This window comes from Gambusia affinis, linkage group LG16 (genome assembly GCF_019740435.1).
Source record: "Gambusia affinis linkage group LG16, SWU_Gaff_1.0, whole genome shotgun sequence".
NCBI classification, from domain to species: domain Eukaryota; kingdom Metazoa; phylum Chordata; class Actinopteri; order Cyprinodontiformes; family Poeciliidae; genus Gambusia; species Gambusia affinis.
Window position 1 is genome coordinate 2282847 of NC_057883.1, and position 18991 is coordinate 2301837.

General features: G+C 41.1%; 1 protein-coding gene across 3 annotated transcripts; it reads left to right on the top strand.

Annotated features, from left to right (window-relative positions):
* Positions 1-1279: 1279 nt before the first annotated feature.
* On the top strand, positions 1280-14851 carry dact1 (dishevelled-binding antagonist of beta-catenin 1). Of its 3 annotated transcripts, none has more exons than XM_044142708.1 (5): positions 1280-1539; positions 1621-1859; positions 8403-8529; positions 9552-9665; positions 12175-14851. In XM_044142708.1, exons 2-5 carry the CDS (start codon positions 1713-1715, stop codon positions 14238-14240), a joined length of 2454 nt encoding a protein of 817 aa, XP_043998643.1. In that variant the 5' UTR covers positions 1280-1539; positions 1621-1712; the 3' UTR covers positions 14241-14851. The 3 variants fall into 3 exon arrangements, with proteins under 3 accessions (XP_043998643.1, XP_043998642.1, XP_043998641.1); XM_044142707.1 differs by having other exon boundaries at positions 1281-1859; positions 12175-14079; positions 14116-14851; XM_044142706.1 differs by having other exon boundaries at positions 1281-1859.
* Positions 14852-18991: the final 4140 nt, after the last annotated feature.

Consider the following 18991-nt stretch of genomic DNA (forward strand, 5'->3'; position numbering starts at 1 on the left):
GGCTACACAAAATCCTTAAAGGAGAAAAAAAAAAAACATAACAAAACCATGTTCACAATAAACAGACTAACATTCGATCAGGAAGCTGATGAGCAGGAAGTGGATGATGTTGGGCGTTATGTGACACAGAGAGACCTCATCCTGATTAGGCCAAGGAGAAAACCTTTAATCCAAGAAAACACAGGAAGAGAAGAGCTATTGATCAGACAGTTGATTGGTTCCCTGAGGTCCTGTGTGTCTGCGCAGAGATCGATGTTCTCACAAACCAGGATTAAACGTAAAGAAGCAGAGCAGGATGAACTGATCTCAGGCCTACAGAGCTCTGCACATGTTCAGCAAAACAAAGAGGAAACTCAAACGTACTCAAGTCCGAAAGCAAACAAGTCTTAGAAGCTAGTTCAAGTTATACGCAGGCTTTCTGTCACAGCTCACTAACAGCTACTTAACTTCATGTAGCTACAGATCAACGTCCGAGTTGCTTTTCCCGCCAAATGTTGTAGGAAAATAATTACTGCACTGTTGCCATTTCAAAAGAAGGAAAACCATTTTGAACTATAAAACATTTAGGTGTAACAGCATATTATACTTTGCTTGTTAAAGTGAGATTTGGTTTAAATTGAGCTCTTTTAGACTTAATGCACACTTTAATGATGTCAGTCACTGTGTCCCCTTTCATTGTTGTTAGCCATGGATGGTGTTGGAGAACTGCTCTGGATTTCTTCTGCTCAACTGTCCAAACTTTATCATTTCCTCCTGTACTTGTGGTACACCACTATCAATTATCCATGTTTCCCTGTTTCTATCCTGTTCAGAAATACAGAAGGCAAACCCTGCCAAAACTGCAAACAGATATGCCTGATATCGCATCAAAATGAGAACTCTCCCAGGTTATTTGATTACATGGTGTAAAATAAATTATCATTTGACAGTAGTAAATTTTTCATTTTATTTTCAAAGTTGTTAACTTCCATTTTTCTCATTTTTCACATTCTGTAATTACAATGTATATTTTTATTTACTGCAACCTTGTTTCATTTAGTTTTCCTTCAAAAATTTTTCCTTTTCTATATTTATTTGGTAACTTTTCTAATTTACTCAGATTTCCTCATTTCCTCATGTTCTCTTTTACTTTCCCTTCTGTGTAAGACATAAAGGGAAGAAAATTGAAATAAAAAAGGAAGCAGAGGCAGATAATTCACTTTTAGTTAGGTAAAAATACACCATTTTGTTTAATTTTGATGTTCTTGAGAGCAAAACTGCTTAATTAGCTGGTGACATCAGCTTTGTGGGCGTGTCAGTCTGTGAGGAGGCGGGGCTTAGGGTGGTCCACCACACGTCGGGCGTCAGACTGTGCAGAGTTGCTGGAGGACCCTCTGCGTGGAGGATGTGATGCTTCCCCCCGTGGTTTCTCCGGTTCCTCCCACCCACGGTCCACGGGCATAAAGGGATCTACTTGATCCCGCGTTCCTAATAAATCACCAGCTGGTTCGGGATCTGCTCGGGTTTATGCATCGGGTCTATCCAGCTCGGTGAGTGTCGGTGGGTATATGTTCCCCACACACCACCGATGCTGCAGGGAGCAGACGGAGCTACAGCCGCTGGACATGCCGTTGTTTGCAGCCTCTAGGCGGGAGGGAGACGGCCGCTGCGGCCGGCACAGAGCGCCATCGGACGGGGAACGGCTGCGCTCCGTGCGGGAGCGGCTGGAGCTCATGGTGTCGGTGCTGGGAGAGCTGGAGTACCTGCGGCACCGGCAGCAGCTCCTGGTCCTGAGCGCCCTGAAGGAGGAGGTGAAGGAGGCGCGGAGCGATGCTCAGCTGAGCTGCGAGGAGAACATCCTGGTGCTACGGAAACAGCTGGTAGGTCCCCACGGTCCGCACCGCACAGAGGCTCCGTTAACCAGCAGGCACGGCTCAGAAGGACAAAGATCATTAATCGCTTTGTGCCTTTTAACTTTACCTGTATGCATTTTTCATTTCCGGTATCTCAAGGCTTCAGATTTTATTAAAGTCTGATGAACATAATTTTTCCTAATTCCTTAACTGACATTTTTCTTTGTCTTTTAGTAAGAGTTTGGATTTGTTATGCATTTTTGTTTGTTTTACATTTCTCCAAACTCAAGATTTCTCTTTGCTTTTATTTCCCAAAAGTTAAGTCTTTCTCTGGATAATAGGTTTGATCAATCTTTGCTATGGTTAGAAAACTCTGCATGCTAGAACAGCAGATCAGTGTTTAAATGCAGTGGTGCTGCTGACAGAGGTCAGGCCCGGAGCTCCAACCATCTGAGCAGAACCTGAGCTGCAGCTCCTCCACATCCGCCAAGTTTCATAAAGCACATTGCACAGCCAGGATAATCCAGGACAGACTCAGAACTGTCACAGTCCTCTAATCAAACCAGGAATCCCGTAACCCAACACCAAACTTTGAGTAGAAGCTTCTTAATTCTGTCTTTGTTTTCAGCAACTCTCAGTTCTTGTGTTACATCACAAAGATAATCCCTCCCCCAAGTCTGTAAGGACAGGCAGGCTGATCATAAAGTGGCAGCTGGTAAACAAAATGTCTGAATGTCTGTCCTTGCAAACAGAACTGATTGTCTATCAACAAGTTAATCTCTTAAAGGGGCAGTATCATGTAAAATGTACTTTTTTGAGCTTTAAATCATGTTGCAATGTTATTCAAAAACATACCTGGAGTGTTGATTTGATTCTTTGAGAAATCCTTTAATTTCCATGCTAACCACTCAGCTGTGTAAAACTCCTGGGTGGACCTAGCTTCACCTTTGGAGCTGCAGTTTCCAGGCTTCCACCTCATAGAGCAGCCCTCCCCTGTGACTCCTTCACTCAGCTCCTTCAGACTAGCTACTAGCAATTAGCAAACATCTGGTGGAACCATGCAATAATGCGTAGTTCCACCAGCTGATAAAAGAAAGAAAAACTGCCATCAACGGCCTTCACTGACACAAACTGCTTTCATAATTTTATCATTTTAAATTTTCATCCAGTGTTAAGTCACGCTGAGAAGCTTTGCTATAACTTTGTTAAAGGGTTAAAAGAGTAGCCATATTGCAATGATTTCCTGATGGCAGAATTTCAGAAAAAGCATGAACTTCTTAAAGAGACACATTCCCAATTTCAAGGAGTTGAATATTGAAGTAAAATTTCTTTTAAGTTGTATTTGGTATGTATAATATTTTTCTAACAAATGAAGTTAACATAGTTACTTGATTGTCCTGTAAAATGATATTATGTGGCTGGAAAATACATCAAACTGACCTTTAACTATTATCAAATGAACGTTCTTATGGGTGAGAGTGACAGACACACCTCACAGTAGTCTTGTTACGATGTTGTTTCACGGTATATTTGATAATAGCGTTCTACACAGAATCCATCTTAAGCTGGCAGAGATCGTCATGAACTGTAACATTTCTCGTGCTGTGAAAGGCCCAGAGTCTGAGATGGACCTACTGGATGGGTTCATTACCGGGAAGACTGTCGACTGTCCCAAATGTTCCCCGCTGTAAAATGATGAACTTTAAATAGTTTGGAAATGTCCCACACACCCATCCATTAGTTGTAGCAGTCACTGGGTGAGAACCTACACATCCTGGTCAGGTTGCTAAGTTAGCACACCATCATGAGCACACTGCACTGTTAGAGCTTAGAGAGCCAGAGAGAGTCGTCACCCAATACGATCCACTAACAGTTTACAACTTTATCCTATCTACCTTGTAGTTCTCGGACTGGCCTCTGTCGTTCTACACGTTGTACACGTTGTTTCTGCCATCGGGGTCTCAGTTCATTCCCCTCGGTTTGTCTTACTGGGCGCGTCAGCTGTGTGTGTTTCTCTACAGCAGCTGTTTGTTGTTCTTAGGATTGAATGTCTGAATCTAACAGGATGAATGTTGTCAGAGAATGTCTGGTATCTCATCAGCTCGTTTCTGATTTGTGGAGTCTTCCCTGCCTTCCTCGCTCTCCGCTGGAATCTGGAGCTGATTATGGCTGTTAAAAAGGATGAAGAGTTTGTTGCTTTTGTTGCCTCTGTTTTGTATAGTTTGTGTGTATTGGGATGAAGGGTGTAGCACGCACAATATTAGAAGTCTGTGGTTCATGTTGTATGTCTTGATCAGTTAACTTTCCCTTTACTACACTGCTGATTCAGTCATATTTTCATGAGCGTTATGTGTTTACCATAAACTGTTTGGGTGCTGCCTCTACTTGCCTCCAGATCCACTTTTTGTGTTTCTCAAAGTCAGGCTAGCAGTCAACAGTTAGACTGTAACTTTGACATTCATATGTTCATTTAGAATCTTCTGTATTGGCATTTTTATAGAACTGAAACATTTGTTTTTATCGTCTATATCTAGTGTTCACATAAACCGCAAAGACATTTCTGACATTTGAGTGATTTCAGGATGATGGAAGTCCGTTTTAATAAAAGTCTGACTAACTGTTAGCTTCAGACTCAGTAACCAGCTAATCTGGATTCAAACTAAACAAAAACAACAGAAAAACAAAGATGGAAGAGTTATCTGATTTAGATAAGGTATTAATGTCTCCCCCTCCATCCATGAAGCTGTTTCTGAACTGGAGAGCTCTTTCTGCTGCATCCTAAACGCACAGAGGAGCATTAATGTAGATCCTTCCTCCAAGCAGCCGTTAGATGCTGTAGCCATTACTGCTCCCAACAAACTAAGTCCGTGTTTACATTCTCCATTTCACAATTTTACTTATTTAAATGACCTTTCTGCTGGTAATAGCAGATTTCTGCTTGTACAGTTTTATTTTTAGATATTGAAAACAGACTGTTTAATGCACAAATACACAAATTCTCATTTTGGGCATTTTTTTAAAAAGGATCCTATTTAATCTCACATTCCTCTGGATTAGAGTATCCTATTTTTAGATACGTTTATCTTTGTGTTCCTTGATGTTCTGTCATCTACATCTGAATTTCCCCAATGTGGGACGATAAAGGGTATTTCTATTCTATTCTATTCTATTCTATTCTATTCTATTCTATTCTATTCTATTCTATTCTATTAACAGCTTCCTTCCTCTGAACAGACCCTTCCCTCAACAATCCTGAACCAGCCCTTTAAGTTTGAGTAAAGATAACAGCAGCCTTTCATACTAGCTTATATCCCAAAATATTCAAAAAACTCTTGTCAGAAAACTAGAATGTGTCTTTCTGCTGTTTTTCCATTCTAACTGGGCACTGAACAAATCTCGTCCAGAGTCAGGAGTCACTCCTGTAACTTCTTCAGCAGAGCAGAGTCATCTTCTCTGACATGTATCGGTGCTTCTGCTCTCGGTGAGCTCTGTAGGTAACGCGTTGTTGTTGTTGTTGTTGTTGTTGCTGGAGGAGTCACGAGTTCAGCAGCAGCAGGATCATGCAGACTGGCAGCCATTTTCTTTCCCAATTACAAAGTGTGTCCCTCGTGATGCCGCAGTGTGTCCGGTTGTCAGAGCACAGCTAGTTCAACTCAGCATGGAGGAAACTATATTCATATTGTTTTCATCCCTCAAAACTGATATTAGACATTCATATTTTCCACTGTTTTTTTAACATGTCAATGTTAGAATCAACACATCACTACTGATGAACTGGTGAAAAAAGACATTAAACTGGTGACAAAAGCTCAGCCCTTGCAGTATTGGTACCGCTTGAATTTTTGCGCATCTTGGCAGTAAAGCACAAACTTCAGCGTATTTATTTGGATCTTCATGTCACAGATCAACTTAGAGAAGCACAGGATTATTGGGTGGGAGGCAATGAGCAATTTTGTTTCCAAATAAAAATCTGAAAAGTGCGGTGTGCACTTTTATTCAGTCCTCCTGAGCCAATACACTGCCTTTCTCTCCAGTTATAGCTGAAGCATTCAGCTTTAAATGTCCACATAATTCTGTGCGAAACAGCTTCAGCCTGGTCAGAGTGGATGGAGAGCGTCCAAAAACAGAAATGTTCCCCTCATGCCACAGATCCACTAATTAGATGTAGATCAGGAGCATTTTTTTTTCTTTTTTTTCTTTTGTAGGCTCTAGTGTCCCTTATTTGAAAGTAGGCTGACAGGAAGGGGGAAGGAGTGGGGGGAAACGTGCGGCAAACGTCAGTCGAGTCCGGGAATCGAACCCACGACCGCCGCGTCGAGGACTGAAGGCCTCCAAATGTGGGTTGCGCTATTCCCTACGCCACCACAGCACGCCCAGATCAGGCGCATTTTAACAAATGATTATGCTTTGATCTGAACCTGCTCTGACTGCATGCTGAGGGTGAACCTCCTGACCAGTTTCAAGTTTCTACTGACGCTCCTCCTGTCAGGTTCTGTGGGTGGACAGCCTTTCCTGCTGCTCTCCTTGTCCAGATGACGGTTTGATCAAAGCTCTGAATTGTTCAAACCTAGGAATGCTGCTTTAAACTTCTTCAGGACTTTCTCCCTGATCCTCTGCTGGGTTTCTTAGTCTCCATGATGCTGCTTGTTTTCTAACAAACCTCTGAGGCCAGAAACAGAACAGCTGCATCTAGATTTAGATGAAATTACCCACAAATGAAGTCTAACTACTAATTAGGAGATTTTGTAAGGCGATCACTTGCTCTAGATTTTATGTGTATCCAAGTAAATCGGGCTGAGAATAAAAATGCACGCCACAATTTAGATTTATTTTTTTTTTTGTTATTAGCAACTCTTACATGACAACAATCCCTTTTCTTTCTATATCACAGTCCAGCAATGCTTTCTGCAGATACGTTTTGAAATCTGAGTGTAGGATTAACCCGTTTGAATTTTGAGCTCTGCGTTCCGCTCAGTGTGAGTTGCTGTCTAGTGTGTGTTCCACAGTAGCAGCAGTCTCTCTGTTCGTTTTTCATTCAGTCCTCAGTGGACTGAAGCAGGTTCACACAGGATAATGAATAAATGCTGTGGTGGTGGGCGGAGCCTCAGACTCGTGCTTCAGCCTTGGTTTGGCCGTGTGTGTGCTGACTCTCACCAGCATAATGCATTCACAGCCTGAACCTTGAACTGAGAACCTCGGAGTAGCTCAAGTTCCTACGTACCGTCACACACCAATAATCCCTCAGATTTTAGGTCGTTTCTATAGAGACCTGCTGCTATTAATGATGCTGGGTCGGTGATCAACCAGCAGCTGTGTGCTTCAGTTTCTCTGCAGCAGCTCAGTTGTAGGAATTTGGCACATGACCTGCAAGCAGAGCTGCATAGCCCACATGTTTTCCATCCCACAGCGGCGGGGCGGGGCGGGGCCGCTCCAGACTGTGTGTCGGCGTGTGTGTGTGTGTGTGTCGAACAGCCTCACTGCACAATGTAGGGCAGATTTAGCAGGACGTTATCGTCAGGCTTTGTCTTTACATTTTTGCCAGAATGAGCCACTCGAGAATGCAACAGAGTCAATAAAAGTAAAGAACAACGATGACTTTGCAGCTGAGTTAGCGAGACGTTCACACGTGCAGTTTGTCAAGTGTGTATCTGTAGTCTAATGTATCTGCCTCTATCTGGGTCCACATAGAGAGACATCAAACCTGTTAAAGTCCAACATGTGTCCCACATTCGTAAGCATTGTAAGCCATGTTCAACTATGGAATGTAAAGAAACGGTACAACTCAAACAGTACAAAGTCCAATAAGGTGAGAATCTGTTTTATACAGATTCTCACCTTTTATCTCTTGTTTTTACAATTTTACAAATGTTTCTTGCACAGATCGGGTTGTTTTGCACAAAAATCAGCAGACATGTACCTGCAAAGATTTTTCTACAGAGGAAACATAAAATAAGGGACTTTTATGTTTTTCACGGTTCACACTCTAGAGCTGCAAATTCATTCTGCATTTAAGTGTTTGTAGAAAGCTGGGTCTCCTTAGTCTCAGGATTTATTTCTTCTTTCTCTTTTGGAAAGGGAAATACTTTTCAGAAACATTCCTCACCATCCATCTTCCATGCCTGTCTTTTCTTTGGGGAGGTGTGTGTTTGCGTGTGTGTGTGTGTGTGTGTGTGTGTGTGCGTGCGTGTGTGTGTGTGTGTGTGTGTGTGTGTGCGTGTGTGTGTGTGTGTGTGTTGCTCAGCTCATCACAAAGACACACGGGACAGATAGACATGCACGGAAGGTCAATTTAGACATCTTTAAATTTGATTTATTTTCATTTTGATTAGATTATATTTTTTAGAATATCTGCTTGTTAGAAAGTCAACGACAATGTAAAATCGGCTTCCATTTGTGTGTTTAGCCACGTTAGGTTTGGTTTTTTTGTTGTTGTTGTTGGTTTTTTTTACCCTTTTTCTAGATTTTAGACATGGAAATGATCAAAATATTCTCCATCAAACCTGGTTTCATTCTTTATGGTTGCTTAACAAGACGAGATGACGGAGCCTGAACTGTGTGTTTGTGTCTCAGAGCTGTCTGAGGAGGGACGCTGGAGTCATCAGCGAGTTACATGAGCTGGACCAGCAGATCAACGAGCTGCGACTGGAACCGGAGCCGTCACATGACCAGCTGGAGACTGACAGCCGGCCCAGCTCAGGTAGAACCCCACAGAACTTTCAACACTTTTATCATCATGCAATACACATAGGCCTATCACAATAACGATAAATTGTCCCAGAGCTTGTTTACGATAAACGATAATATTGTTGTTTTGACACAACTTTCAACTAATACCATAGTAACAAAGGAAGAATAATGCAAGAATCTCAGAGTCTCAAAGATCAAAAAACTTTAAATTTAGATGAACATTTAAACATTGGAACTGGAAGACATTTTAAATATCCAAAATAAATAAACAAAACAACAGAAACAGCAAATAAAATGAATTCTGAATTCTCTGTAGACAAAATTGTCTTTCAAAAAAGGGAGAATTGAAACCGAACCACCAGACTGAAGACCAGTTTTGGTGAAAAGAGAGAGACAAGAGAAAATCAATGAATCAAGCAAATCAAAAAAAAAAAAAAAAAAAAATCAAATTCTGAGATGAAATATATATTAATATCAGATAATAACTCAAAATTCAGAGAAGAAACAAAATGAGATTTATAAATGTTTGTGAGATTCTCACTTAATTTTAACAGAGAGATCCAGATAAATTCAACTTAATCTAGGTGTTTTAGGAAAAGACACATAAAGTTATTTTCATAGACCGAAAGTAAATATGTGGAACAATCAGGGCCGGATTTAGAAGGATGTGTACAATACAGTTTCACATGTGCTAATATTTCAAAAAGTGTACCCATGCTAATTTTACTTATATAGTCCAATTTCTGCAAAAAAAATGCAAGGAAAAAAATTTTGGGGGCCACAAAATAGCAGGGCCCCGGCTTCTGCCCTTGTAAGGCCTTTCTAACGTCTGGACCAGAATGTAGTTGCATCTCAGACTTGAATGTAGACTTTAACTAGCAGAAGCTGGTAGTGAAGGTTGAAGTTAGACCTTCAACAAATGAAATATTAGAATATCTATCTTCACCACATGACTGGTGATGACAGGGTCAGTGCAGTGTCCTCCTGTGAGTTCAGAGCAGATTTTGACCTTTGACCTGTTCTCTTTACTAGGGTTCTATGAACTGAGTGATGGGGCCTCTGGCTCACTCTCCAACTCGTCTCACTCGGTCTTCAGCGAGTGCTTCTGTTCGACCGCCGACGCTGAAGGATACTTCCTGTCTACAGGTACTTTGACTCAGTTTGAACAGGAAGTCATCACACAGTCAGCAAAATGTTTTCTATCAGCGTTGACATCATACCTGAGTGTGGTCAGGGCCACTCTCCCCACTCTAACCACACACACTAACAGGATGAGGAGAGTTGTGTGTGAAATCCTTATGAAATTCTCTGAGGCTTGGGACAGAATATCAAATTTCGAACCTTCCAGCCTCCCTGCTGATCAGTGGATGTTAACCTCCTTCAGCCTCTCAGACTCTACATGGAAAACAAGCTTCAGATGACGTGTCTTTATAACATGGTGTAGGTAGGAGGAGTTGCTCTCAGCTAGAACTCTGACCGTGGAATGACACCTGTTATTTAGACAGCTGTGCCTTTAAGAGACTTTAAACGGGGTTCTGCTGTCAGGCCAGTTGCCGGGGGGCCGCTGCCCCACTTTGTTAAGTTTTCTGTTTGAAATTAAAAGCACATGTTAGATTTTCTTAAAGCAGTGTTCTGGTGAAGAGCTGTAGAAACTGTACATAGAAGTTAGCAGCTGGTGTGAGAGACGCTAAAAACAAAGCTAACATCTGCTGCGTTCTCTGATCTTATCTCTAATGTCAAAGCATCTTCCATTTTCTTACTACCAGCACATTTTGCAGCGTATTACACACTTATTTATGAAGAAGAATCTCTGTGGGATATTTAGTGGGCTTGATAATGAATCAATAGAATAGAAATATTCTTTATTGTCCCTTAGTGGGGAAAATCCAGGTGTAACAGCAGTAAAGTAACAGGACATCAAATGATGTAGCGTCACACCAAGATAAAAGTATTAAAAATATATTTTAATAAAGTATACTCTGATCCTAAGGACTATGCAGTTGCGTAGGATCAGTTTTTTCATTTACATTTTGAACAATTTTGAAAAAAATAACCATATACTGTACTGTACGGATGAAATTACAATATAACATGCTGTGCAATCATCAAAAACAGCATACTCCAATCCAAAGAAATGTGTAACTGAGTAGAAAAATGATTTAAAAATGTACAAAATGTGGATGTATATTTATGAATTTAAAAACAGACTATTTACACAATCATCACCTTCTTAAAAGTAAAGTATTTTTTTCTTCTTTCTTTTTTTTTCTTCTTTTTTGCAAAAAGTTGTTTTGGCAGAAAAATCACCACCTGTTTCTTTCCAAAATATGTTTTAGACAAGAATAAACACTTTTGGTAATAAAAAAAATTTTTTTTTTAAATGAAAGGAAAGTGATGCTGCATGAAAATAAAACAGAGATGAGTCAATTTTAGCAGAAATTGTTCTGTGAAATGAGTAAACCACTTCAAGTACCCAGATAAATGTAAATAAATACTTATTGAGTTTGTTGGGAGCAGCGATGGTTCTAGAGTCTAACAGCTGACGAGAGGAAAGATCTGCAATATCGCTCCTTTGTGCTGCTGGGACGCAGCAGTCTGTCACTGAATGCTCACAAATAAATATATAGAAGACTGAAATGCCTGAACACATGTAGAATTATTAGTGGTGCCACAACTGCATTGTCCAGAATGTATAAAGTCAGGCAGAGAAATAGATTTATATGAAAAGTTGTAATGTTACAGAGAACAGCTATTAGTAGGGGTTGGGGGAGGGGCGTTAACACTGCAAATATAGTTTTTAAAGTCCAGGAAAGTAAGTATGAAGCAAATGATTATATCAGAAGTGTTCGCAAGTCCCCCTCCTCTCCCCCTCCCTCTAACCACCCCCACAACCTCCAAAGTCCAAGTTGGGTCACTGAAAAAAACATTCTGTCAGTAAAAGCATCTAGTCTGTGTTGTTGTTGGTTAGGAATATTAAGCCTAATTGAACATTTGACCAATTAGAGTTAACATTTTATCAACAGTTTCTTTTCATATTTTAATATTCATTACAACATGCAAGAAACTGTTATAAGACCTTTTAGATTGTTTTGACAACTGCTAAACCATATTTACTGAGTTAGAAATGTAAATATGCATTTAAGACAGATAGAAAGATTAATATCACTCTTATAATATCACATTTTGGAATCATTCAATAATAGTGAATTTATCTGAGAACAGCATGTACATCAGTAATGAGTGAAGTACTTTCAGACATAAACTCTGACATGCATGGAGAGAATAGAGTGCACACACAGGGTTAATATTCCCAGCACTCTGTCTCCACTGAAAGGAATTTTCCACTTACTAATGCCTGAGTGTTCAATTTGCAGCCTAACCAAACACAGTCAAACCTCACTCAGCCTCACTCAGCAGACCATTAGACCCTACTTCCTGCAAGATGTTGGCACTCAGCAGATCAGCAGCATGAAATAAATTTGCAATAAGTTAGACTGTCTGTGTTGGACACTGTGTTCAATAGTTCTCAGCCGTTGAACGTGTTGACGTTCACCATGATACATGCCATGCTGTGACGGTGAATAACTTGCAGCTGTGTTTGATTCTGCCTTCTTCGTGTTCTGAATGAATAAACTGAAATTCTTTCTATTTTCAGAGGAGCTAGCCAGCTGTTTGGAGTATGACGTGCTGGTTGGAGGATTTTATGACGACTTGGGTTCGTCTGGCGTTGTCCGCCGATCACTCTCAGCTCCTCACCAGGCTTCTCTGGAGGCTACGTCACTGGCTCCCACCGACTCCCCGTCTAAAACTTTTTGCAATTTTTTCCCCAGAAAGGCGAGCGACATTTACAACTACCGAAGCCCGTCACACGCTGCGGCCGTCCAAGGCTCTGCACTTCTGCAGGTTTCTGGTGACGGAGGTCAGAGCAGAGATGAAGCTGGTGGTGAATGTCTCAAAACAGAAACCTTCCCCATACTTGGTTCTGTTTCAGGGCCTCTTAGACCTCAAGGCTCCACTTTCCAAAGTCATTCCAGTAAACACCTGGAGAAGTACATCTTTGGTCTGCTGCAGCGGAGGGCCCAGCCTATTAGGGCCAACAGACCCAGGACCAACATCAGCACGGACCCTCTAAAGAGTGTCGTCCGTCAGCCCAGTTTCTCTTTGAGACAAATATCTGGTCCCTGTTCTGGTGCTGGAACTCTGAAAGGGTCTGAAATAAAATCTGTGTTCCCTGCTGGAGAAACCTCGGCAGAAGTCATTACCGTCTCATCTTCTCCGAGGCAAAGCTCTTTAGAAAGCAAAAATGAAGAGAAGGGCACTCAGAGAGTTTCCCCTGATGATACTGTCACCATAAAAACCAGCTCCAAGATCAACAAAGGTGACTCAAACTCCGACCTGCAGAACAATTGTTCTGTCACCAGTCGGGTCAAGAACACCAGCACAAAGAGACTCATTAGCAAGACAGGCAAAGGGTCTCTTTCACTCTCAGGTGCTTCTGTCCCAACTCTTCTCACAGATAACATAGTTCAGGGAAGTCCAAAATGTAACTCCTCAGACAAAGAGACAAGTCAGCCATGTTGCCCTGTTGACCAAGAGCAGATCGTCAAATCAGTTCTAACAGCTAAAACACAGACTGGTGCTTCCAAGAAGCTCTCCAAGGCTCTACAGAGCGGCCCATCAGAGGACAACAAGTCAGAGCTGGCCCACTCCAGTGCAGAACCTTTTGCTCAGAATCATGAGGAAGACATAAGAGTAGCAAGAAGAAGTCATGTGGGGAATGGCAACCTGGCCAAGCAGCATAACGGTAAACACCGCAAAGGCAACAACAGGAATGTTAAGATTACCAAAGTGAAGAGCACCAATAGAACATCCACCATGTTGGCTTCTGAGCGTAAGGAGGTGCCTTCAGAAAAAAAAGATAAGTTCTGCCTTAACCCTAACAGGGTTCTTGAAGTAGACGATGGAAGCTCCAACCATGTCAAGGTCTCCAACAAACGAACTTCATCAGGCTTGAAAAACATCTCTGCATCCACCCTGTTAGCCGGAGTCCCAGACAAGCAAGCAAGGTCAACACAAATCAGCATGAGATCAGGAGTATTAAAGCAGCATCACCATGGAAACTACCATTCCCATCTTCCCCATGGACGCGAACAGGTAATTGTTGTGGCCAAGCCAAAGTACAAGCGGAATGATTACCGGCCCCTGCGTGCCATCATGGAAGTACCATGCGACAGTGCGAACAAACACGGCCAATGGCGACAGAGAAAGAAGGTAGTCAGAAACTCTGTAGCCAAAACATACCCCACCTCTGGGGGGCAGCAGTGTAGCCTGTACTCCAATGTTGCAGGGAGTGACTCAGAGTATTCAGCCGAGTGCGTCTCACTCTTTCACTCCACCATTGTGGACACCAGCGAGGACGACAAGTCCAACTACACCACAAACTGCTTTGGGGACAGCGAGTCTAGTGAGGAGGAATATGTGGAGGAGAACACCACCACCACGGACACTGAGGAGAGCGTAGGAGGAGGCCCTGGAGGGGCTGGGGGTGGCAGGACAGGCAGGCAGAGGGGGCAGCTGAGGACGGCTCGGGTCACAGTAGGGAAACTGGAAATGTACCCAGCTCAGACTAAGACCTTTGTTAAGATTAAGGCTTCTTACAACCTGAAGAGGAAGATCCTCAGATTCAGGTCGGGTTCACTCAAACTCATGACCACAGTGTGACCAGACCAGAACCAGACCTGCTGGTTGTCTTACCCAGTTACTTCTGTTGCACCTGAAACAAACCAAGTGGTAGAAAAATAGAGGTAAGACAGGAGCTGGAAGGTACACACCATGCTAAGCTACAGAAAGCATCAATTCAACACCTGACATTTCTATCATTTCAGTCCTCTTCAGACTAATGGAAGAATCCAAACCATCTTTGTAAAGGTTTTCTCCTGAAATGAACAACAATTCTGAAGAAACTTGCTTTCTAAACTTCTTCTTTTGTTGTTATAAAAAACGTAACTGGCAAACAATTAAATATATTAAATCTGGGTTTCTAAATTTACAATATAACATGGTCGACATTTTGACAAATGGCACTAAAATGTCCTCCTGAAGTCCAGAGGCTAACGAAGCCTTACTTAGAAATGCAGGTCAGCTAAACCGAACCCAGTTGAAACCATGTATTTACACTAACGGGTCACAACATTCTGAAATGTTCCCACACAACTCAACAGAGCAACATTTCAACATTTGGTGTATTTCTAACAAAACAAACATAGAAATGAAACAAAAAATGTTATTTTCCTTTGGTGGATGTTAATGAATAAATCACCATGTACATCTCATTGTTCTTTCACAGTTCTTTCAATGTTACCATTCGACTCGAAATGTGATTTAAGAATGTATTTTCAACATACCCATCAAAATTTCATGAATATGTTTATTAGTTCCTCTTTGTTGATACTGTTATAAAAAGCATAACTGAGAGAAAATCTGTAAGCCACTTTGTAACTAATTTGGCCGGATGCTTAGGGTTATTGTCCATCTGGAAAACGCATTTGTGCCTTCTTTATCCCAATGTATCGATGGTCACTACGGCCACGCGCACTGGTTTTAGTTTCATCAGACCACAGCACGTCTCCAAAAATGAAGCTCTTTATCTCACAGTTTATTTGCAAGCCCTAATCTCATTTTCACATTACTTTTGGACTTCGTTTTCTCGGTGCAGGTCAAGTCAGATAACTGCAGATGTTTTCTGTGTGTGTGTTTGTGTGTGGACTGGAAGGTGGCAATGCAACTATTATCCTGAATGTATAAAGGGAGGCCATTTTGGCTTCAGGGGATGTGAGTGCTATTCAGTTTCTTGTGTTTTTATTTTATTTTATTTTTTTCTGTCTTGTAGCTTGGTGGTAAAATATGAAGCGTTCTGCCGTGTCCAGTGTTACAAATTCATCAGATTGGGAGTAAAGGAATTTCTTAAAGGTTTGTTTTGAAGCCATTTTACTTGCTAAAACTTGTTACTTTCTTCTCGTGCATTAGCTCCATTTGGCTCGAGGCCTGAGGTCCAGTTTTGTAAAAGCAATGTGTGTTTTTTATATCCTGCACTTTGAAGTAAGCCATCAGTGGACAGGACATTCTGTTAACATGCTTGCTCATAGCCATGTTTTGTATTCTTTATTTACTGAGTGTTTCTGTTTGGCTCACATTTCTGTAATTGTATTTTATTTTTTTTCAGCTATGCTGTTTTAACATATTTTTAAAGCTATTTATGCCTAATATATTTGCTGTACAAAAAAAAAAATACTCATTGCTGACTGAAAGCCATTAAATGTAAAGACCAGATGGACATCTGTTCCAGCTTTCAGCCGTGTTACTGCGTTGAACACGGCTGAAATTGAAAATGATAAATGATGTGAATGTCTCGGGAAAGTGTCCACTTCCCGTGATGACTGAACTCAGTTCTTACTCTTATTAGTAAGGCAACAGCTGTCTTTGCCTTTAGTATGTTTATAGTTTTGGACATGGGTTGTGAAATGGCAATACATAAATAAACCAAACTGAATCAAACTACCACCTTGGCAGTGGGATGAGGGTTAAACCAGCCTGAGTCATAAGCAAACTAAGCTCCATCAGAGAGCTTTAAAAAAATGCTTAATTTTCCCAGAGATTAGATCTACGAATCCTGACCCCATTAGGGACAAGGGTGAACAGAAACTGGATGGATGGATAGATCTACAAAATTCTTATTAGTTTATTGGGAATAAGTATATAATTAAAGTTGACCTAATATTTCAGAATAGATAAAAGCTTCAAAATTGCTTAAAATTGGCAATTTTGCAGGTGCAAAAAATATAGTTTGATGGAACAGGGCTCCCAAATAAAATTTAGCTTCAGGCCTCATCCAGCTTTGGACCGGATTGAACTGGATTCAGCCTCATCATCAGGGTCTTACATTCCTTTTTTAAAAAGAAATTAAAAGCCAGGATTGCTCTTACTAACGTCACAAGCTGCCTTTCTGTCTCAAGTTTTCTTTGCTGATATTTTTTCTGCTGTTGAAGTAATTTGTATTTAAATGTCGCGCCAGGAAAGAAACCTTCAGTCAGTAGCTGATTGTAGGAATGTTTCTCCACGACTGTTACCAATATATGTGTGTATTTAATGTACATGTACGCCAATAATGGTGCTTGACCCTTTATTAAATGTGGATTTCACAATTGTGTGTTTGTGTGTGTGCGTGCATGTGGGTGTGTGTGTGTGATACTCTTTCTGATGTCTTTTGAGTTCAGCTGAGACCGGTATATACTGAGGTACAGTAGATCCTCTTTCACTGCACCTTAACAATAACCTAACAACGGTTGTGCATTTCCTATACTTTTTGATGAAATCTGATTTTATACGATGATTTCAGTGTCTCATCCTCCAGTTGCAGGAAATACTGAGGCTTTTTAATACTTTCTGTCTGGCTGCATTTTCCAAGAGATGACTGATACTTATAATTACAGAGACCACAATTCATGAGACAGATGTTCGTATAGTTCAGTAAGAGTTCAGCTCATCCCACTTCACCACAGAGCACATTTTGTTTGGAAAGAAGAGGTGGATAAAAGGCTGTGGGAACAAAATGAATCTGTTTGCTTCCATGAAACATTGCTGACAGAGACACAGCCACCATAAAGATAGATAGATAGATAGATAGATAGATAGATAGATAGATAGATAGATAGATAGATAGATAGATAGATAGATAGAGTAAATTATTTCATTTTAGGTGTTGAGATGCAGTTAGTCAGTGTGGGGTGCAGCGCTGCTCGGCACCTCATCACCATTATGTCAGTGCTGCCCCAGGCCTGGCAGATCTAGATCTAGATCTATGTGCCGATGGCAGCCATGTATCGTACTAGAGTTCTAAAAGCAAAAGTTCTGCAACTCACCCCAAGAAACTGATAAATGCTACCACAGACATTCATTTGTCCATGTTGTCTTCTTTCCACTGGTATCTTCAGCTTTTGTTTTCAGTGATTTATCAATTAATATTTTTAATCACAATCCTTTGGTAAGCTTTGAGCTCATGCCAAGGCAAGTAAACTGTCATTTACATGCAGTACCTTGTGGTCCACTGACCCACAGGATCTCTGCTATTTTGCCTTCCTGTGTTTTATCTTTAGGTTTTACCTTTAGTCTTTGCATTATTCATTTAATTCTGCTGTTTCTCTCTTTTTTTTTCAGTAACAAACTTACACTTTTTGGCCTACAAGCAAAACACTACTTGTGGCCAAACCCAGACACTGCAGATCAATCTGGTAAAGGAAAAAAAAGAACTGGCATTGAAACATGGTGGTGGCAGCATCATGCTATGGGAATGCAACTCTTCAGCAGGGAAGGAAGATGGAGTTAAATACAGAGGAGGGGGAAAGCTAAACCTGAAACTGAGATGGAGGTTTCCTTTCTAACAGGACAACTCCAAAGGTACAGCCAGAGTAACAATGGAATAGTTTAGGTAGCGTACTCATGAGTTAGAATGGCCTAGTCAACAGGATATGAAAAGAGATGTTTATATTTGCTCTCCATCCAGTGTGACTTTGGTTAGGACTTCCTGTCTGTGGATGTGGAAATCTTTTAGAGACAAACCCAATAAAACCTTCAGCTGCAAATAAAGCAGAAAGTGGATCTACACTGCATTTACCCAGGTGGCTGAATGCAACCTCACATTTTCCTAATCTTTATTAGTAAAACAGAAAATGTAATACTTTTCTGTCACAACTAAGCCCCAGTTTGCGGTGATCTAACACACACAGTCCAACTGAAATCTGGTCGGAACATGAAAAAACTGTGAAAAAGCTCAATGGGTGTCAATACTTTTGCAAAGCGCCAGAAAACGTTACCTCTACAAAAGCTTGATCAGCAAGAGGTGAGGCTGATACCAAATAAGGAGTTGAGGACACGACTGCAGCATGCTGCTTTGGTCCTGCCTCCTGCATGCTTCAACATGACATCATCCTTCACCAAACACCAAGAAATAAAATCCATCTGATGTGATGGATCCACTCCACAGATCTGAGGAGCAGGGGCAAAACTAGTTCAGATCAGACAAAACACAGAATGGATCCATTTTCTCTCTCTTTTTTTTTTTTGTTTTTTTTTTTTATTATTTCCAAATGAATTGAGACTAAATGGAAATAAGTCACTGACTGTTTGTGTTATTTAAACATTTTATTTAAAAGGTAAAGAATTACAAAGAACCCAGTGAACACTGAGACAACTGCAGGCCTGCTGTTTTCTTCCTTCTTTCTTCTTTTTTTCTGTGCAGTTGAAGAAAGGAAAAACGGAATCTGCAAGCACACACACACACACACACCCGCGCGCACACACACACAGGCTGTCAGCTCGGGGATACAGGGAATAAATCATAGTTGTGTTACAGGAAACCCTGAAAATCCTTGAGAGTGCCCTTCAACACTTCACATAAACACTAACCCACGCACGCA